This window comes from Plectropomus leopardus, chromosome 9 (assembly GCF_008729295.1).
Source record: "Plectropomus leopardus isolate mb chromosome 9, YSFRI_Pleo_2.0, whole genome shotgun sequence".
In the NCBI taxonomy this organism is placed as follows: Eukaryota; Metazoa; Chordata; class Actinopteri; order Perciformes; family Serranidae; genus Plectropomus; species Plectropomus leopardus.
The window spans coordinates 8,310,454-8,327,841 of record NC_056471.1 but is presented as its reverse complement, the minus strand read 5'-3'; the positions used below and the strand labels follow the sequence as shown (position 1 = coordinate 8,327,841).

The following is a 17,388-nucleotide window of genomic DNA, read 5'->3' as shown; positions in this document are numbered from 1 at the left end:
GTTTAAAGGTTTTGAATTGCTGAGGCACTAACGTTAAACACCATATACACCAAGTTGCTCAGTATCATTAACTAAGTTTAATATTGTAATATATTGCTCCTTGGCCTTTATTGGAGCTTGTCTTTATATAGGCAGTTGTCTTTCGTGGCACTTGTATATTTTTCGTGATGAACGATTAACAGATAGCTAATTAGACTAGTGACAGATAATGATAGCTAACATAGCTACGTGCGCTAGACTCCAAAACTGATGGCGCCGCCCCATGATGCTCCTTTATTCCCGGTCCCTTTGGCCTGATAGTGATGGTGTGTCTGCTCTAATGCTGCATTAAAATAGAACTTGTGAGCTTGTGTTTACAACATGGGCACAAAGTTGTGAACTTGGGGCTCTCAAAACATTTCCACTCATGAGGTTTTGAATACCACAACAGGGGGCCTTCATGTGGTCCCTTTTTGTGAACACAGTCAACATGACCCCTTTTGAAAGCATCAATACTTAAGCTGCAAACATTAGCATTAGTCCCCCTAACTAGAATATAAACGATAACCAAAGAGTGACCTACGAGGTCATGGTTCACTGGCTAACTTATCAAACTAATTTTTAACACACACACACACACACACTGTCATTTAATTAGCGAATCCACTATTTAGTCTTTCACCTCTGTTTTGAGGCCTGTCCTTGACGCTATTATATGAGAATGTAGGCTAATGCTGATGTTGCAGTTGTTCTGTTCTGTTCAATTGGATTTGGGGACGTTTACACTTTAGCATCCAGCCAAACGTGTTATGTAAAAAAGCATTACACTTGTCAAACACATCAGTAAGTTCTCTCTCTAAAAGCTTTTTTTTTAAATATACTGGAACACACTGTTCAGAAGTATGAACAGTGAAGTAACCTCTGTCTTGCTTGCACAATTATGTAAGCTAAGCAGCTACACCGGGTTATGTTCACATAAAAATAACAGTCTGATCTTTTACTTGTCGTTCTTCTAATTCTGCAAAAAAAAAAAAAAAAGACCAATGCTATTTCTTTTTTTTCCATATCTTCAACATTAATCGTCATAAACTGGTGAGGATGCTATGTTTTAGCCTGGGACATGGAGCCTCAGTGTTCCAGCATTATATCATAAACATAAGATGGAAACAATAAATAAAAAACAACTCCAACTGACTTGAGTTTTCAACCAACTAACAGAGCTCACATTATTAAATTAGCCAACTAACAAGCAACTGATAAAGCAACATCGCTTTAGCCAGCAGCATATTTTTAAGTTGGGGAGTGTAAGATCTGAGTGTTGGGTTGAATGTTTTTAAATGTATTTATTTATTTATTTTTTTTTTTTACATTTAATCAATTCAATAAAAATAAAGCAGATGAACTGATAATGAATTTTTTTGTTTTAGCTGGAGCCTTACTAATAGTTTTTTGAGAACCTTAACATAAAAAAACAACAAAAAAACTGATCTGAAGAAGTAGGATTGGGTGAGGTTAAAGAGTGAGGAGAGAGAGAGAGAGAGAGATTGACACAAAGGTATAGAGGAAGATGGAGCTCATTATATAAGGAGGAAACACAAGAGCTACTTACATTCTTGTTTGAAGGTGAAATATTCTGTCAGATGTCTACATTCATGGTTTCCCCGTAGAAGAAAGAGTGTCTTTGGGTAGAGGATTTTCAGTGACCACAGGTATAACACACACTAAAGGTTCAGCAGGGAAGAGAAAGCATAGAAAAATGGTTAGAGAGAGAGATCAGCAGCAATAACAACAATTATTAAACCTGCCAGAAACATAAAGGGAGGTAGTTTTAGAAATTGGGGTATATTTATAATGCATTATGGAAAGTAGTGCCAGCATAAATACTATTTTGTAACAAATTAAGCTAATCACATATTTACTATATGCAGGCATATTCTGGAAATATATGTATTTTCTTATATTGCCTGGCTATTATAACTAGTTTAATATTATAACTAGTCCACCTTCTTGTTTAACAGATAGACATAAGAGTGGTATATTTTTTGTTATCTAACTCTTAACAAGAAAGCAAATAAGTGTAGTTCCCAAAACGTAAAACTATTCGTTTAAGCCACACACCACAGTGAAAACAACTTTCTCTTTAGCGTGAGGCCTACTAGTTAATAAATGCATGAGGCAAAGTTGGAGTCACTTTACTTTCAGTTTCCCTTACTAAATTCAAACTTGAGATTCAAACCAATACCACAGACCCCATAAAGGAACTGGACTTAGCCACTGTGATGTCACCCACTGGTTTATGAACTACGGCTTTGAAGCCTTGAGTTTAGCATTTTTGACCATATCTTTTTTTCTGGAGCCAGAAGTTACCACATTTGAAAGAGAGGGTGGAGCTTTGGAGGATCGAGGGCTGGATCTGACTCAGAATCTGTGGACAGCAAGGTAGAAACGCCCTGAAGCATACTGTGTTCTATCATCTGTTTTACTGACGTTTACAAGTTGAACATCATGATATATTGAAAATGACTTGAAACTATCGGTTCAGACCATGAACTCATTAGTAAAATGTTTACTGAGGCAACGAATCAAGTGATAAGTATGGTCATTTTCTCATAAACCCCTTTACCACTGGACAAAAAGCCCACTAACGCCTCATTCCCTCTGCACAAAAAAAAAAAAACAACTGTTAACACCTGCTAACATCTGGCTTTTTTTAATGAAATGGGAAAGTGCACAATCATCATTCACACCAGAGTCAAATGACTCTGCAGTAGTCATGGGTGTTTATCGCCTCTGGGTAAATGCCCTAAGTTCAGCTACCCTAACCAGCGAGATGCAATGACACACCACCACTAATTACTGTCCATCTCTACCTAAGCAGCGCTAAAACACTGATCCAAATACATCTGCACTGAGTTTGACAGATAAAGAGAGATATATAAGTAAAGATATATAAAGAGAAATAACCATCGAAAAGATTTCACTGCCTTCTGTCCATGCTGCTTTCTACTTTTGGCCTGTTATCTAGTCTAACCCACACACACACAGAGAGAGAGGGAGAGAGAGAGAGAGAAAGACTGCTGCAGTGCCATGTACACAGCTCTGCTCTACTGTCAATAGGAAAGCTATAGCCTATTTGTAGTGGGTAGTTTGAAAAACCTGCATGCGCACGCTTATTTTGGTAGAAAAGAGCTATAACACCCACTAGCAACTAGCTTTTGTATTTGAGGTTACAACTGGCATTCACTCCTGGGACAAGACTCCTGTATTGACAAACTAATTTTAGCCAATTCGCTAGCACGATGCAATGCCGTGCCACAACAAAATACTGTACATATCCATCTGAGCAAAATCTCAGCAAACACGTCACAACTTGTGAACTCACAGCTTCCAGAAAATTTCCACTTACAAGGTTGTAAATATGGGGGGGGGTTCATACTGACTTATGTCATGAACATGGTAAACACAACTCCAAATAAATGCACCATAAAACCATCTACCACATAAATATCCTTTATTTAACAAGGTCAAAGTCTCACTGAGATTTAAAATCTTTTCTCAAGAGCGACCTGACAAGAGGGCAGCATAAATATTGTTACAACATTGAACAAAAAGGTGACAAGTACAACTGTCACATACCAAAAAGAGATGATGATTTCACTGTCATCACTTTGTCAATTCTACAAATGGCTCAGAGGGTGTTCTCTCACCTTTACGCAGTATCATCTATGCTCTTCATTAAGTCCCGTGTCTTTGTGCCCTTGAAGTGTGTTAGGAAAGTGGCCTAAATATTGCTCCCTCCCCTCCAAACTCACTCCATGTCAATGATTTATCCCTCGTGCCACAAAGAAGACATTCACCATATGTGCTTGTATTATTATGGATTCAAGTCACACTACTGATCTGTGGTCACTTCTGCCAGAAAAAAAATACCTTATTGCACTCACGTCTACTTCACAGTGTCACATGTCGAAACAGCTAGACGTACTATCTCTGCTCAGTTTCAGTAAGCAGCACATTATACTCTTGTTAGTGATTACTGACCTTGATTCATCCATGAATTTTAAATCACTTTGGTCTATGTACATTTTCAGTCACACATTGTGGTGTGTCAATGCTAATCTCAAGTACCTTTTGTACATTTATAATACATTAAATAGAGCACAATGTTGTAACTGTATCCCTCTGTAGTGAAATAAACCTCACAGTGAGGAACTATATAATAGACTTCAGGGCAATGTACACTATAATAGACATTGATTTATTTGTAAGCCTACTGTACACACAATACAGTGAGATTACGCACCCAGAAAAATAGAGACACATTCAGATAGATGCACAGTGTGAGAAAAAGTGTCAGTCCTAACCTCGATACTGAAGTAGCCCCTGTCCACATAGTCCCCTAGGAAGAGGTAGCGTGTGTTGGCAGGAGAACCTCCCACTTCAAACAGCTTCATCAGGTCGAAAAACTGGCCATGGATATCTCCACACACTGCAGAAAGAGCAAACAACAGCGTAAGGATAATAAAGTTTTCATCTGCCACATGTTTCAACAATTCAGTTAAAAAAACATGGGACCATCTTTGCTTCAGTGGCTCCATATGGCCTGATTCGCATCTGCAGAGGTATATCTGTCCTGTCTGATCTAGAAACATCAGTCATCTGGCTAATGTAAAAACAGAATTTAAGTGATAAAAATATCCTCCTGAAAGAATCTACAGCAATTATTTGGAGTGGCTACCTATCAGTAAAGGAACACACGAGGATCTAGTCTCTATATTGATCTTCTCTTTTTGAACCTTACATGATTAAATGTGACCAATAAAACCGCAACACCCATATTATCATTATTCATTTGAGTCACTCTTCAACCAAAAAAGTTCTAGATGTGCCAATGTGCTGCTTTCCTTTGTCTGATATAATATTACACTGAATATCTATGGGTTTGGGACTTTTAGTAGGACAAAATAAGCTATTTGAATATGTCACCATGGGCTCAGGGAAATCGTGAATGGCATTTAATAGCATTTTATATCCAAAATATATATGATGGCAGTTTAACTGATAATGATGCCTTACTGACTGTTGCCCTAATACAATTAGTAACTGCTGTAGAATATGTTTATTTTAAGATAATTGCACATTTCATTACCCACTGGACATTACTGGGCCTTTATTATGGTTGTTATTTATTTTAAAATTTCAAATAATGAGGTAAATGTATGTAAAGTAAATCCTTTGAGCAAAACACCTCAGTCTTCAGACTGTCCTGAACACTCTGTTTTCAACATATTCTCTTCTTTCGAGACGTCAGATTGTGATGGATTTTGGTCTTCTGTTCAAGGCATACGACTGACAGTGCTGACGTGATGTAGCATACACAGCTACATGTAGCTATATGCAAATGTCATTTAAACATGTAATCTTGGTTGACAATGAATTTAATTTCTCCCCTGATTCTAGACCATACTCCTACTGGAACATGTCCTGTTGTGTTTGGAAGCTTTGTTGGTGGCTTTTAAAAGGAGAAAGTACTGCTACACACAGTCAATTTCTGGCTGCAAGTACACTGCTAAATGTAGCTACAAGCTAATGTCAGGGTAACACGCTTTCTTGTTTGCCGATGTTGTTAATTTATCCCTGATTTTGGACCACAATTCTGCTGGAACATGTTTGGTTTTGTTTGGAAGCTTTTATGGGTGATTTTTCACGGTAGAAAGTGCTGCATTTCTCCATTGCAGTCATTCCCTGGCTGCAAAGACGGTGCTGAGACGTCTAGATGTGGAAGACCCTTTAAAGCTGATTAATCAGAGCAGACTTTTTGGGTAAGGGGGGCTTAAAGAGACAGGCACTGAAATAGAGCATTTCAGAAAGAGGGTAAATACAGGTGTTCCAAGCAGGAAAAAAAATTGTTTTTTTAACATTAGCATGTAAACATGTAAATAGAAACGCAAAGTACAAGAGCTCAAAAAATGAGCTTTTAGTGAAAACTGTTCTAAATCATGATAAATAAAATTTCTGTGACAAATTGTACATCTACCAGACTTTTGACATCTATCTTTCTTGATAGAGACTTATATTAATTGATTCTTTTCACATTTTGGTGATTATTTCCAATAATTTTCCCACAGATTTTCTCAAAGTCACATCCAGGAGTATTGGATCTAATTTGTATCAGGCTTCACATGCTGGACACGTTATGTTTTGAAAGACTTCAGACTGTCTGTCTGTATGATCTGCCAGCATACATCTTCCCATCCGCCTCCCTCACCATCTGTCTGGCCTCCCCTTTCACTTTTCGTTGATGTCATAGTTCCCTTCTGCGGCCATTTTACGATGGCCATTTTGCATCTGCCCGGCCGGCTACGTCCGTCTGTCTGTCTCTCCATCTGCTTGCCATGTTACTGTCTTGTTTTTGTGTCTGCTCCTAAGCATTCGCTTTAATTTGAACTGGGAATTGGGAATGCAAAATGGCATGAGTGAAATTGAGCCGTACCTGTCTGCCTCCTCAGACCTGCCTCAGTGTTCTCCCAGAGGCCTTCATGTGACTCCCTAAAAGCCTGTCAGTTCAAATTTCAGCCATCCACCTGCCTGTTCACTAGTCCATCTATCTGAGAGTATTTCCAGGGAGACTCCATCAAAGTGCTAATCTGTGCCGAATGTCTCCTTAACATTACATCTGCTTAAGGCCCTCCATACAAGAATCTGCACTTTTTTTCGAGTTTTATCTCTGAAATCTATAGGCGGTTTCCAATCATAGCTAACGCCGACAAATATCCTCTCAGATGGGTGTTTCTGGGTCAGAATCTGTGGAGAAACTTGGAAACTGATCAATACGTTGCTCACTGGGAATGAGCAGGTTTGAGAACCTCTGCACTAAGCAGCTTAAGATCGACTGTCTCTCCATCTGCCTGTCTATCTGTCCTCGTCCCCGGGGATCTGTACCTGTGAAAGCCGAGCGATGTTCCCACACTGCGTGGGCATGACAACCCACACAGAATTATCTCACTGCTGGCATTTGCATAAACGCGCGTACACACACATGCACAGATGCACAGGTACATTAACCAGGCAGTGTCAATAGGTTGAGAGTGTGTCTGAGTCTGCCTTCCTGCGTGTCTGTCTTCTGTGTCATCGTCTCAGAAACTTATTTTCCATTTTGTTCTTCATCGATCTCAATCTCATCCTCCTCCTCCCATCGACATTCTCCTCGCTTCATACCATTTCCCTGGCAAGGGAATACATGCAGATATTACCAAAGCTAGTGCCCGCCATTGTGAGGTGCATAAGTGCCAATTGGTTCTCTCAGTGAAGTGCGACCTAACAACAGTTCATATTATAATAGTGGCAGATACATAGGCAGATTAATGAATCGACGAATGGAGTCTGATTAATACATAATTACTGATCTTTCTGCCTTTTGCTCTGCAGCTCCATTCCTCTGTCTCTCTGTTTGACTGTTACTATCAGCACCCTCACTGTTAAGGTGTGCGGTCTATTCATTTGTCACTCATGCACACATGTAAACACACCTCTCGCTTTTTGTGCTTTACAAACTATTTTCAAAGGAATAGTTTGAGATTTAGAGTAAACCGCTTGGTCATGTTCTTGACAGCTTTTAGGTGAGAAGAATAACACTACACTCCTGTCTGTAAGGTGAGTATGAAGCTATGGAGCCAGCAGGTAGGTTAGCTTAACATAAAGACTGGAAACAGAGGGAAACTGCTAGCTGGGCGCGGTCCGAAGGCAACAAAATCTGCCAGCACAAGAAAAGCTCTCTTACTTACGCGTTCTAACTTTATGTTTAATCCATATAAAAGTGAAGTGTAAAAAAAAAAAAGACGAAGAGTTTGATTCTTTTCAGGAGTTATGTACGGGACTATTTCTTAGCCAGGAGTCCTAACAAGGCAACCAAGCTTTGTTTAAACCAAAAACTTTTGGTAAAGTACCTTTAGGACCATACATAATGTATATGGACATGTACCTGGACCATAGATCAGTTTCCGCTGCAAATAGTACTCTATATCTAGGTGGGGTTGCCGTCCCCCGCTGCACTGTACGGTATTTCATCCTTGCCAATGATGCAGAGGAATGTCGGCAGGCTGGATTGAGAGTCTCTCTTTAATATTTTAAAATAGCAGGTTTGTGCATTGAGTAGCTTTTGAACAATACAGTGAAATATATTACTTTCTCGGTCTATAGCTGATAATTGTTAACTAGTAAAGATAAAGAGGCAACGTCCTTTCATTTTAAAGTTATAGTTTACTGATGTATGAACGGTGGTTATATAAGCTTCAAAACCAATCCCAACTCAACCCTGAGCAAAAGTGACAGTTCTCTATTGACCAATCAACTGACTGCAGTGTTTGTAGCTCCACCTTTTAGTATCGGATCAGTGTGAGATATTGCAGTGTAACTGATGAGCCAGCTGTTTCCCGTTTTCAGTCTTTATGCTGTAAGATAAGCTAACTGGCTGTTTGATCATGGCATCAGTGGTATCAATCTATGTAACGGTCGAAGAGAATATATTATTTGTTTAACTGATAATTAGCTTCCTACTATTTTTTAACTAACTGGGCTGTAATTGTTCACCAGACTAATTCAGATTGTATTCCTCCATCCTTCCACACTATACCGTACCCGTGACTGGCGCCTCAATGTCCAACATAGTGCGCTCCTGGCGCAGGATGGCGGCGCCCTCATCGATGATGCGCAGGGCCACGGCCTCCTCCAGGCGGCCCTCCTTGGTGAGGTGAGCTTTGAGCAGGTCCACCCGCGGCCGGCCTTCGGCGTCAAACACCTCCTTCATGGTAAGCCGATGGGCCAGGGGGAAGGGGACCGCTGGAGAGATGGAGAGGAGGTGGAAGTGAGGGTAAAGAGAGATGAAGAATCAATGATGCAGCAAGGAAGGGGATAAAATATGGCAGATATTTAAGATTAAGAGGGCAGTGGAGAGTTTGAAAGGGTGTATGGATATATGGATGGAGGTGAGTTAGATTATGGAGGGAGGGAGTTGAAGTAAAAGGAAAGAGAAGAACGTTTAATTTAATCCACAATGTGATTTATTGATATTTCCTATATACATCAGAAGCCCACAATCCTCACCATTATTCTGATCACACCTCTGCTACAGGCTTTTACTGTGTGTGTGTGTGTGTGTGTGTGTGTGTGTGTGATGGAGGCCTAAGCGGGTTGTATTGAAGCAGGCGCTGCCAGAGTTATCAGGGTTGCCTGCCTCTGTTCTGCAGTAATGTCTCTCTGCCTCTCTGCCTCTGTTCTGCAGTAATGTCTTTCTTACATAATGAAGGCCCCCAGGGCGCTGCTGGAGAGGGGGGTTGACTGACGACGGGGGTGATACAGCAGGAGCGCACAGCTGCACGTGAGGAGTCACATACACACATGCAAAAGACACACTCAACAAAACACACACATACACACGAGTGGTCTTTACAAACAGGCACAAACTCAGTGGCAAGAAACAAAAGGCAGCAGCGCACGGGCGCATGCGTACATCATGTATGGCACAATGGCGTTAACACGCATGATCGCATATGTGTGTGAGCTTACAGTGCTGCACACTCACATACAAGCTCATAAAAGGTATTGTTATGCAGGATCCACAGAGCCTGTTGGAGCCCCACCAGTGCTAACACAGATAATGGCCTAGATCACAAACTAAAAACTAGGCCTGGCTCTCTCTCTCTCTCTCTAACACACACACTTTGACTCTCTGTCACTTTGTCTCTGTTTTGCACTCTCCTCTTGCCCCTTCTCTTTTTTTTCAATTCCTCACTCTTACTCTCTTGCTGCCTCCCTCTCTTCCTGTCGCTCTAACAGGCCACAGTCTCTCCACTGAGCTTTCACACTGATGCCCATCATTACATTTTAATGTGATATTCACATTTTATTTTTTTACCGTAAAAGCAGTCACACTGCGCGGTTTTATGTAATCACCGCTAAAACATCAGCAACATTTGGCCAGTATTGCTAAATGAACCCTGCACGCTGGACAAATCAGTTACAATTAAACTAAATCAACACTTTATGTGTAATCATGAGGCTTTTACTCATAATTTCAATTAGGACTGTTGATGAAAATTGCTTCTGACAAACCACACTGCCATAGTTGCTCTGGCTTTGAGCTATTTTTGGACTAAAGTACTATCTAGCCATTTGGATCTCACATGGAAAAGAGGGGGGCTTGTGTTGGATCATAATAAATATGCCCATGAGGACACACCAGAACATCCCAGGACACATTAAGTTGAGTTCCCACATGGACAAAATTTCAAAAGTTTTACATGACTTTTCAAGGACCAAAATAAAATTTAAAAGAAATCTTTAAAAACAGCCATTTTTTAAAAAAATATATTACATTCAATCTCTATACAAATATAATTTCAGTTAGCTGGCATACATAAGGAGAGACATGGAATATGGAGAGAAAATGAAGAAACGTACATGATGGTTAATGAAAGACCGCACTTCAACGCATGTCAGAGCGACCTTGAATCAGCAGCAACAGAAAATAAATTTGCCATTATATGTATTATAAGGCTTACTATAACAAGTTCATTGCACACAACAAAATTCCATGACTTTTTCCAAAACTTTCAATGATGTTTTCTAAATCCACAACTTTTCCAGGCCTTTAAAATATTTGAGTGTGAGGCCACTGAAAAATTTCCATGGCCTCACCTGGCGCCCCCCATGAAAAAATTCTGGGGGCACCCCTGATTTTGGGTCACCTTAAATGATCTAATAGCAACTTAGGGCTGCATAGGTTAGCCATCAACACAACCAAAGACACTTTTACGCACTGTACAACTAAACACAGCACACAAGAGCACCTTGAGACATCCCAGACACCACGAGCTGCCACGCTCAAGGGTCTGTTTCCCATCGATTGAGAACAGCAGATCTACATGTTAAAACCAGTTTTGCCTTTCAGGTTGGGACTGATTGATATTTTAAAAGCTTTATGCACCGCAGGCTGTCAGCCAGCACAAGACAGAAAAAGAATTACTCATGACTTCATATTTATTTTTAAAAGGAAACAACAGGGCTCAGTCAGTATGTGGCTAATCCTCCTACTCCATTGTGCTGTAATGTAATGTACTCTCTTGTATTACTGTACGCCACCATACAGTGCTGCACTGTGCTACAAACTGTAATGATACTGGAGCAAGTCACAAAAACCCGCATGCATAGTAGGAAGAAAAGCTACAGTAGTCTTTTGAAGCTTGCACACATACATGAACTCTGTGTGTATGTATATATCTTGTTTGAGGTAAAGCTGGGGCTCCTGGTGTATATGAGAGAGACTCGGAGAGAGACTCGGGGAGAGAGAGAGAGAGAGAGAGAGAGAGAGAGAGAGAGAGAGAGAAGCAAAAGGGAAGGAGTGTGAAGCTCGTAAATTGTGTGAGCAGTGTGAAAGTAGGGCAGGTATGAGAGAGCGGAGAGCAGCAGAGTGACAGAGCTTGGGGAAGTAACTATACTTGGGAAAACTATACTTGGCAGTTAGGGAATGGAGAGAGCAGAGAGTCAAACCGAGAAGGTCTTTCTGCACCTGATGACTGACTACTTGATGAGCACACAATTCAAAGGGAGACACTACTGGACTTTGAGCGGTTCGAGCACACATGGAAAAGGTTGAAGACTGGAAGCTGTCTGAGGCTCAGAGCTGTAAATTATGAAGAAACCACATCTGAATTTCATATTGCAATTCTGGCGTGAATTTGTGGAACATGATGGTACAGCTTCATCCTCCTCAAAGCAATTTTGTTGGTAAAAAAATAAGGATTTTCACTAATCAGAAATGTAATGCTTTCTACATTATGCATCAGAGTTTGTAGGCCTGGAGCTCAACATTAACGCAGAAGAAATGCATTTACATTTAACACAGCTCCTGCATTTCTAATCTACAGTATATACATGCAATAGTACAACTGATCATCACGTGAACCAGTTTGTGGGTCATCTACAAACTGTTGCCATATGATATATAATAGTCACCATCTTAGTGTCACCGTTTGGCATGCTAACTTTTGCTAATTCGCACCAAACACAAAAGACAGCTGAGGCTAATGGGAATGTTATTCATTTTGCAGATGTCTGGACATTAAACAAAGTACTGAACAAATAAAAAATCTTGACCTGATGGCGTCACCAGAGGAAATGCCAGCAAAGTTTTGAGGATTCATCCTTTGGACATTGTTAATATCTGTACCAATCTGCCTAAAAGTTGAAATATTTTAGTCCCAATAAAGTGGCCAGACATGCTGCTAGGGGAGCTAAAAATCCATGATAACAAAGGGACACACTCCACTGATCTGATAAGAAAAAGGTGTCATCTTTTTGTATTCCTTCTAATTAGGCTTGTCTATCTTGGTTTGTCTCTACAACTCTTTGATATTAATCAATTTTGTAAAGAACTTCACTGATGAGTACATTTCTCACATGGGAAAGTGAAAGTTTGTTTTCTTTTAGGCACACAAAGCTTGAGTTGAGCTGGTGTTATCACCTTAAAGAGGGACTTTCCACGGACCTAACTGAAAATGACAAAATTACGTTTTGGTTAAAAAAATGTGTGTGTCATTTTGACATGACAACAAGAACAAACTCAGTGCACCGTTTGTTCTTGAGCTTGTGCAGATCAATTTGCACCCAGTGACGATTCAAAACGCTGTGCAGTTTCAAGTGGTTTGTTGTAACGAGTCTACTGACAGTCAGCGTGTGAGACCAGAGATCTATCACAAGTCTGGGTAGTTTCTTTCTGCACGAGCGATGATGCAGGCTATGCAGCGATAAAACATGCAGCGGGGCTTTACGGTTGTCTTTGCAACTATTGTTGAGAAAGACACTTCGTCTTCCAAGCCTAGAAAACTTTTGCATCAGTTTTCATCTTTTACTGTTTGGTGAACAGCTAGATTCTGACATTATTGTGTTACACACACATGTACTCTTACGATAACATAATATTTAAAATAGTCTCATAATGCCTTCTCCTGGTCTTTAGTATGGAGTGGTGTAATTTAGTTTGATTTAGCATCATCCTGAAAGAACAGTCTTTTTAAAGCTGAGGGCACAAACACTGGGCTCCATTTACAAACTCTCACATACAGTATTCCTTTCTTTGCACCACCAAGATATCTTTAATAGCCAGTTGCAGCCGGTACAGCAGGACAATTTTCCCTCAGTAACTTTTTTTCATTATGATATTTTTGTCTAGTTTCTTGTCACAGAAAACCCCCTTAACATTTTTGGTCAATGTATATATGAGCTGACCATTACAAACATACTGTACTTACAGTGACTAATGTTGTGTTCACTCTGGATGTGATGCTAGTTAGCGCAGCGAGTTTATATACAAAATCGATGCAAAGACGTGAATTCAAGCAGGGCAGAGCGGTGGATGCGTTGGATGCAACGCGATGGATGCGAAAACGCATCATTTGCGTCTTTGCATCCATAGCTGAGGTTGAAATTTTTCAAATTGAGTGACAATTTCGTGTGACGCTGTGTTAAGATCTAGTTGAGATTCTCCTGATGTTACTGAGATTCAGAAATGAAGGATAAACTATGTCGCTGTCTGTGGACACATAGAGCTACACTCAGCATCAGTACTGTACAGAGACAGCACAAAAAATGACACAAAGCACTCAGAGTTACATGGCGAGCTCTGAAAATACACCTGTGTCTTGTGTAAGCTAGCCTTCTTTTGTTGAGTTGCTTATTAGCAAAATGCTCTGAGTAATAAGTTGGTCTTTTTGTGGAAAATAAACAGTGGTGGGCGTGTAATGTGCTCTGACAGTCTGATAAATAACAAGGAGTGTGCGCCTTGGTTCACTCTGCTTCAGGGCACGGAGACTCCATGTTTACATCCAGCTTTCTGTTGAATTTCACTGCAAACCAAGTTAGCCATTAGCTGCTTCTCCTAGCTAACACAAGCACAACCACAGCTGTTGAGGGCAAATTTTCACGAGCTGCAAAATGCTCAAAAAATACTCCAGCAGCCGTATACACGCGAATAATGCAACATAAAGATTTTTATCGCATTTGGTGTGAACACGGCATAATGGGACAACACACATGCAGTGTTTCATCAAATTCTGTTGGCTGAAGCTATGGCAAACAACACTAGTTTGAAATATATCATAGTGTCATCCTGTTTGTATGACAATGGGCTAAACACTTTAGCTCGCCATTTTAGCATAATAATGATAATGTAGTCTTTGTTTAAAGGTCCAGTGTGCCGGATTTAAGGGCCTTTACAGGCAGAAATGCCACCTAATATTCCTAACAGTGTTTTCATTAATTTATAACAACATGGCAATCAGAATCATTGTGCTTTTGTTACCTTAGATTCAGTTTATATCCACAGTACAGAGCAGGTCCTCTTCCACCATATTATTCTACAGAAGCCCAATATAAACAAATCAAGCACTAGGATCTAATCTGACATAGAAGCCAAATTAGGAATTACAACAGCTGGATCTATCACATGATACCATGGGGCCAGGGACTTTTTTTCTGATATTAGGCTACATTGTGAAAGAGACATCTGTAAATCAATGAATACATTTTTCTTAACATCTTGTGAAATAATTCATTTTACTATAGGCCTTTTTCACAAAAGAGAAATTGACATGTAACAGTAAGAAAAGCACAGGTGTAAATAATTTAGATATAAATGGCTGAATTTCATTTAGCTGCTTTGATAACAGGGTCCTGGTATTGTGCATGCATGCTCACAGTTACTCCCACTGACATGAATGCAACAGAGCCATCGTTTGCACCTGAGCTCTTCCTGCATTGGAAAGTGAAAATGTTAAAAGGGTCCATTGGGATTTCATAAATTTTGTCCAGTAACATTTCAAAAGTGTAGAAGAGTTCTATGATTAAATTATATTATCCTCATTCAAGTTCTTTTTGCTTCATATGCCACTGAGACACTTTCATAGAGTGAATGGAGCGCCACCTCCGACGCTGTTTTCAGTTTTACTTATGAGATAGGGCCATTTGCGTCAGCCACTGTAATTCTCATACACACTTGGGAGAAATTTCAGATCTTTAATTTCACCACTAGATGATACTAAAACCTACACACTGGACCTTTAAGGATGAATTCCAGTACCTTTCGCCTCTGATCCTAAGTTCAAATAAAGCCGAAATAAATAAATCAATTACAGTTTTCTCCTAAGTTCAAATAAAGCCGAAATAAATAAATCAATTACAGTTTTCTATTTCTTATTGCTAATATTTATGTATACAGGAATAGATGTTAGCAATATAAGTAATAAACTGACAATCACCTTGACTGGGACAAACACTACATTTTATGGCAACTGGAAACAAATGACAAGAGTTAACTTGTACTAAAAAACAGCAAGGCCAGCTAGTAGCTAATGTCTGTGAGGCTACTATTGTTTTAGTTTAAAATAGCCAATAGTGTTTACTTTTTAAGTCACTCATCCATTCTGAGCAGTGTGAAAACCAGATGGTTTCACTTCAGAAGATCTTGCCAAATAACAAAATTAGCCCGCTGGCTTACACACACACACACTGTAGATGCATAAATGTTGCTGTTCTTAAACAGTCGATAAACGCATGAAATAAATGGACAAGACGTAATAAAATAGTGCACGTGAGCTCAAAATCATTTCTCCTACACAGATATCAGCAGTGTAAAGATGATGTTTTCTTTATGTACAGTAAGCTCAGACCATAAACGCCACACTTCTTGAGTAAAGTGATGGCGGATAGTGTTTCACTCAAATGCTGCTCTGAGGCATTTTTAACACTTTGCGAGGGAACTTTACTCTCTGACAGTGCAGGTGATCAGCACACTGAAGTGCAGGAGTGAAAACAGAACTATCCTTTTTACTGAAACAGCAATCACTTGATGCATGGCGTGCATGTGAGGTGAGCTGGACTGAGTGGTGTAAGATGAGCAAAGAGGTGAGAGCATTTTTAGCTCCTTCCTAATGTACTGTTTTTGTCCTCTGGCCCACTCTCCAAAGCTGAACTCCCTGGTGTGGAATTTATTAAGCGCCAAAGGTGCCAGCTCAGCCAAAAATCTCCACATCACAGCACAGCGAGGGAGAGCCTGAGAGAAAATCTATGACATAGCTTTCAACCAAATCTCCTAAATTTGTTTGGGCTGGCCTAATAGCCTAACTGGAGCAGAATCTGATCAGAATCATCTTGTTATTGTGCGCATCCTCCCTAATGGCTAAAGTTAATTATGGGGGGATATTTCATCAGTTTTAACACAGGAACACCATTCACAATGATGCAGGATGGAGGAAGTGACAGCGAGCGAGAACAGACAGATTGCAGAAATGACTGTAGAAGTCACCCGTGATCCATCTGTCCTCATTTGTCCCCCAAACGTTGCAAAATATGACTAAATAAGCATACAAAACGTGTGCTTCTCTATTGACTGGCTGTCAGATAATTGAAAAAAGAAGGAAATCATCTTTGATGCCGCTGTTTAATAAATATGTCAGAGGTAAAACCACAATAATGCTCATGGTTGGGACACACTGTAACAAACATCCTGTAAGATTATAGTAAACCACTGCCAGCTGTAGTTGCCAGTATCCTACCATTATATTACAGTGTCAATAGCATAAATTACTTCAACAGTAAATTAATGTGAAATTTATTATAGTGATTTACACTACAATTTGAGGTTTACATTGTAATATTGGCTCCAAAAAGCATTAAGATTTACAGTATTTTATGGAATTCGAAAAAAAAAGGTACATTATTGTTAGAATTTGGCTGAATTCTTTCCAGAAATTTGTTACAGTGTAGATTTCTGCTGAATGAAATGTAGTTGCCAGTATCCTACTATTACTTAACAGTATCAATAGCGTAAATTACTTGAGCAGTGCATTACCATTACATTCATTACAGTATTTTAATGTAGAATTTGATGTTTACGGTGTAATATTGGCTCCAAAAAAGCTACAGTGTTTGACTGTACTTTAAGTAAAAATGTATTAGTGTTGGAAATTGGTCATATTTTTTACTGCATTTTTTACAGTGTAGATTTCTGCTGAATGACTTAGTTGCCAGCATCTTACTGTTATTTTACAGTGTCAATACTGTAAGCTACTTCAATATTATATTACCGTTAAATTCATTACAGTATTTTACAGTAGAATAGGAGGTTTACAGTGTAATATTGGTTCCAAAAGCATTAAGATTTTACAGTATTTCACTGTTTTTTGAAAAAGACTGTACATTAATGTTTAAAATTTGGCTGTATTTTTACAGAAGTAGTAATGACTCCACAAAGTATCAAGGTCAACAGTGTTTTCACTGTACTGGGAAAAAAACCCTGTAGATTACTTATAATTTGCCTCCAAAAGCATCAAGATTTACAGGTTTTTACTGTGTTTT

General features: G+C 39.5%; 1 protein-coding gene across 3 annotated transcripts in view; it reads right to left on the bottom strand.

Moving 5' to 3' along the window:
- Positions 1-17,388, bottom strand: part of LOC121948410 (serine/threonine-protein phosphatase 2B catalytic subunit alpha isoform-like) — a 45,284-nt gene that overhangs the window by 20,711 nt on the left and 7,185 nt on the right. For all 3 annotated transcript variants that reach the window (XM_042493804.1, XM_042493806.1, XM_042493805.1), the window contains exons 2-4: positions 8,617-8,817; positions 4,344-4,468; positions 1,589-1,700 (exon numbers count right to left, since the gene is read on the bottom strand). In XM_042493804.1, the coding sequence (XP_042349738.1) occupies positions 1,589-1,700; positions 4,344-4,468; positions 8,617-8,817 (438 nt within the window). The remainder of the gene's footprint in view (positions 1-1,588; positions 1,701-4,343; positions 4,469-8,616; positions 8,818-17,388) is intronic.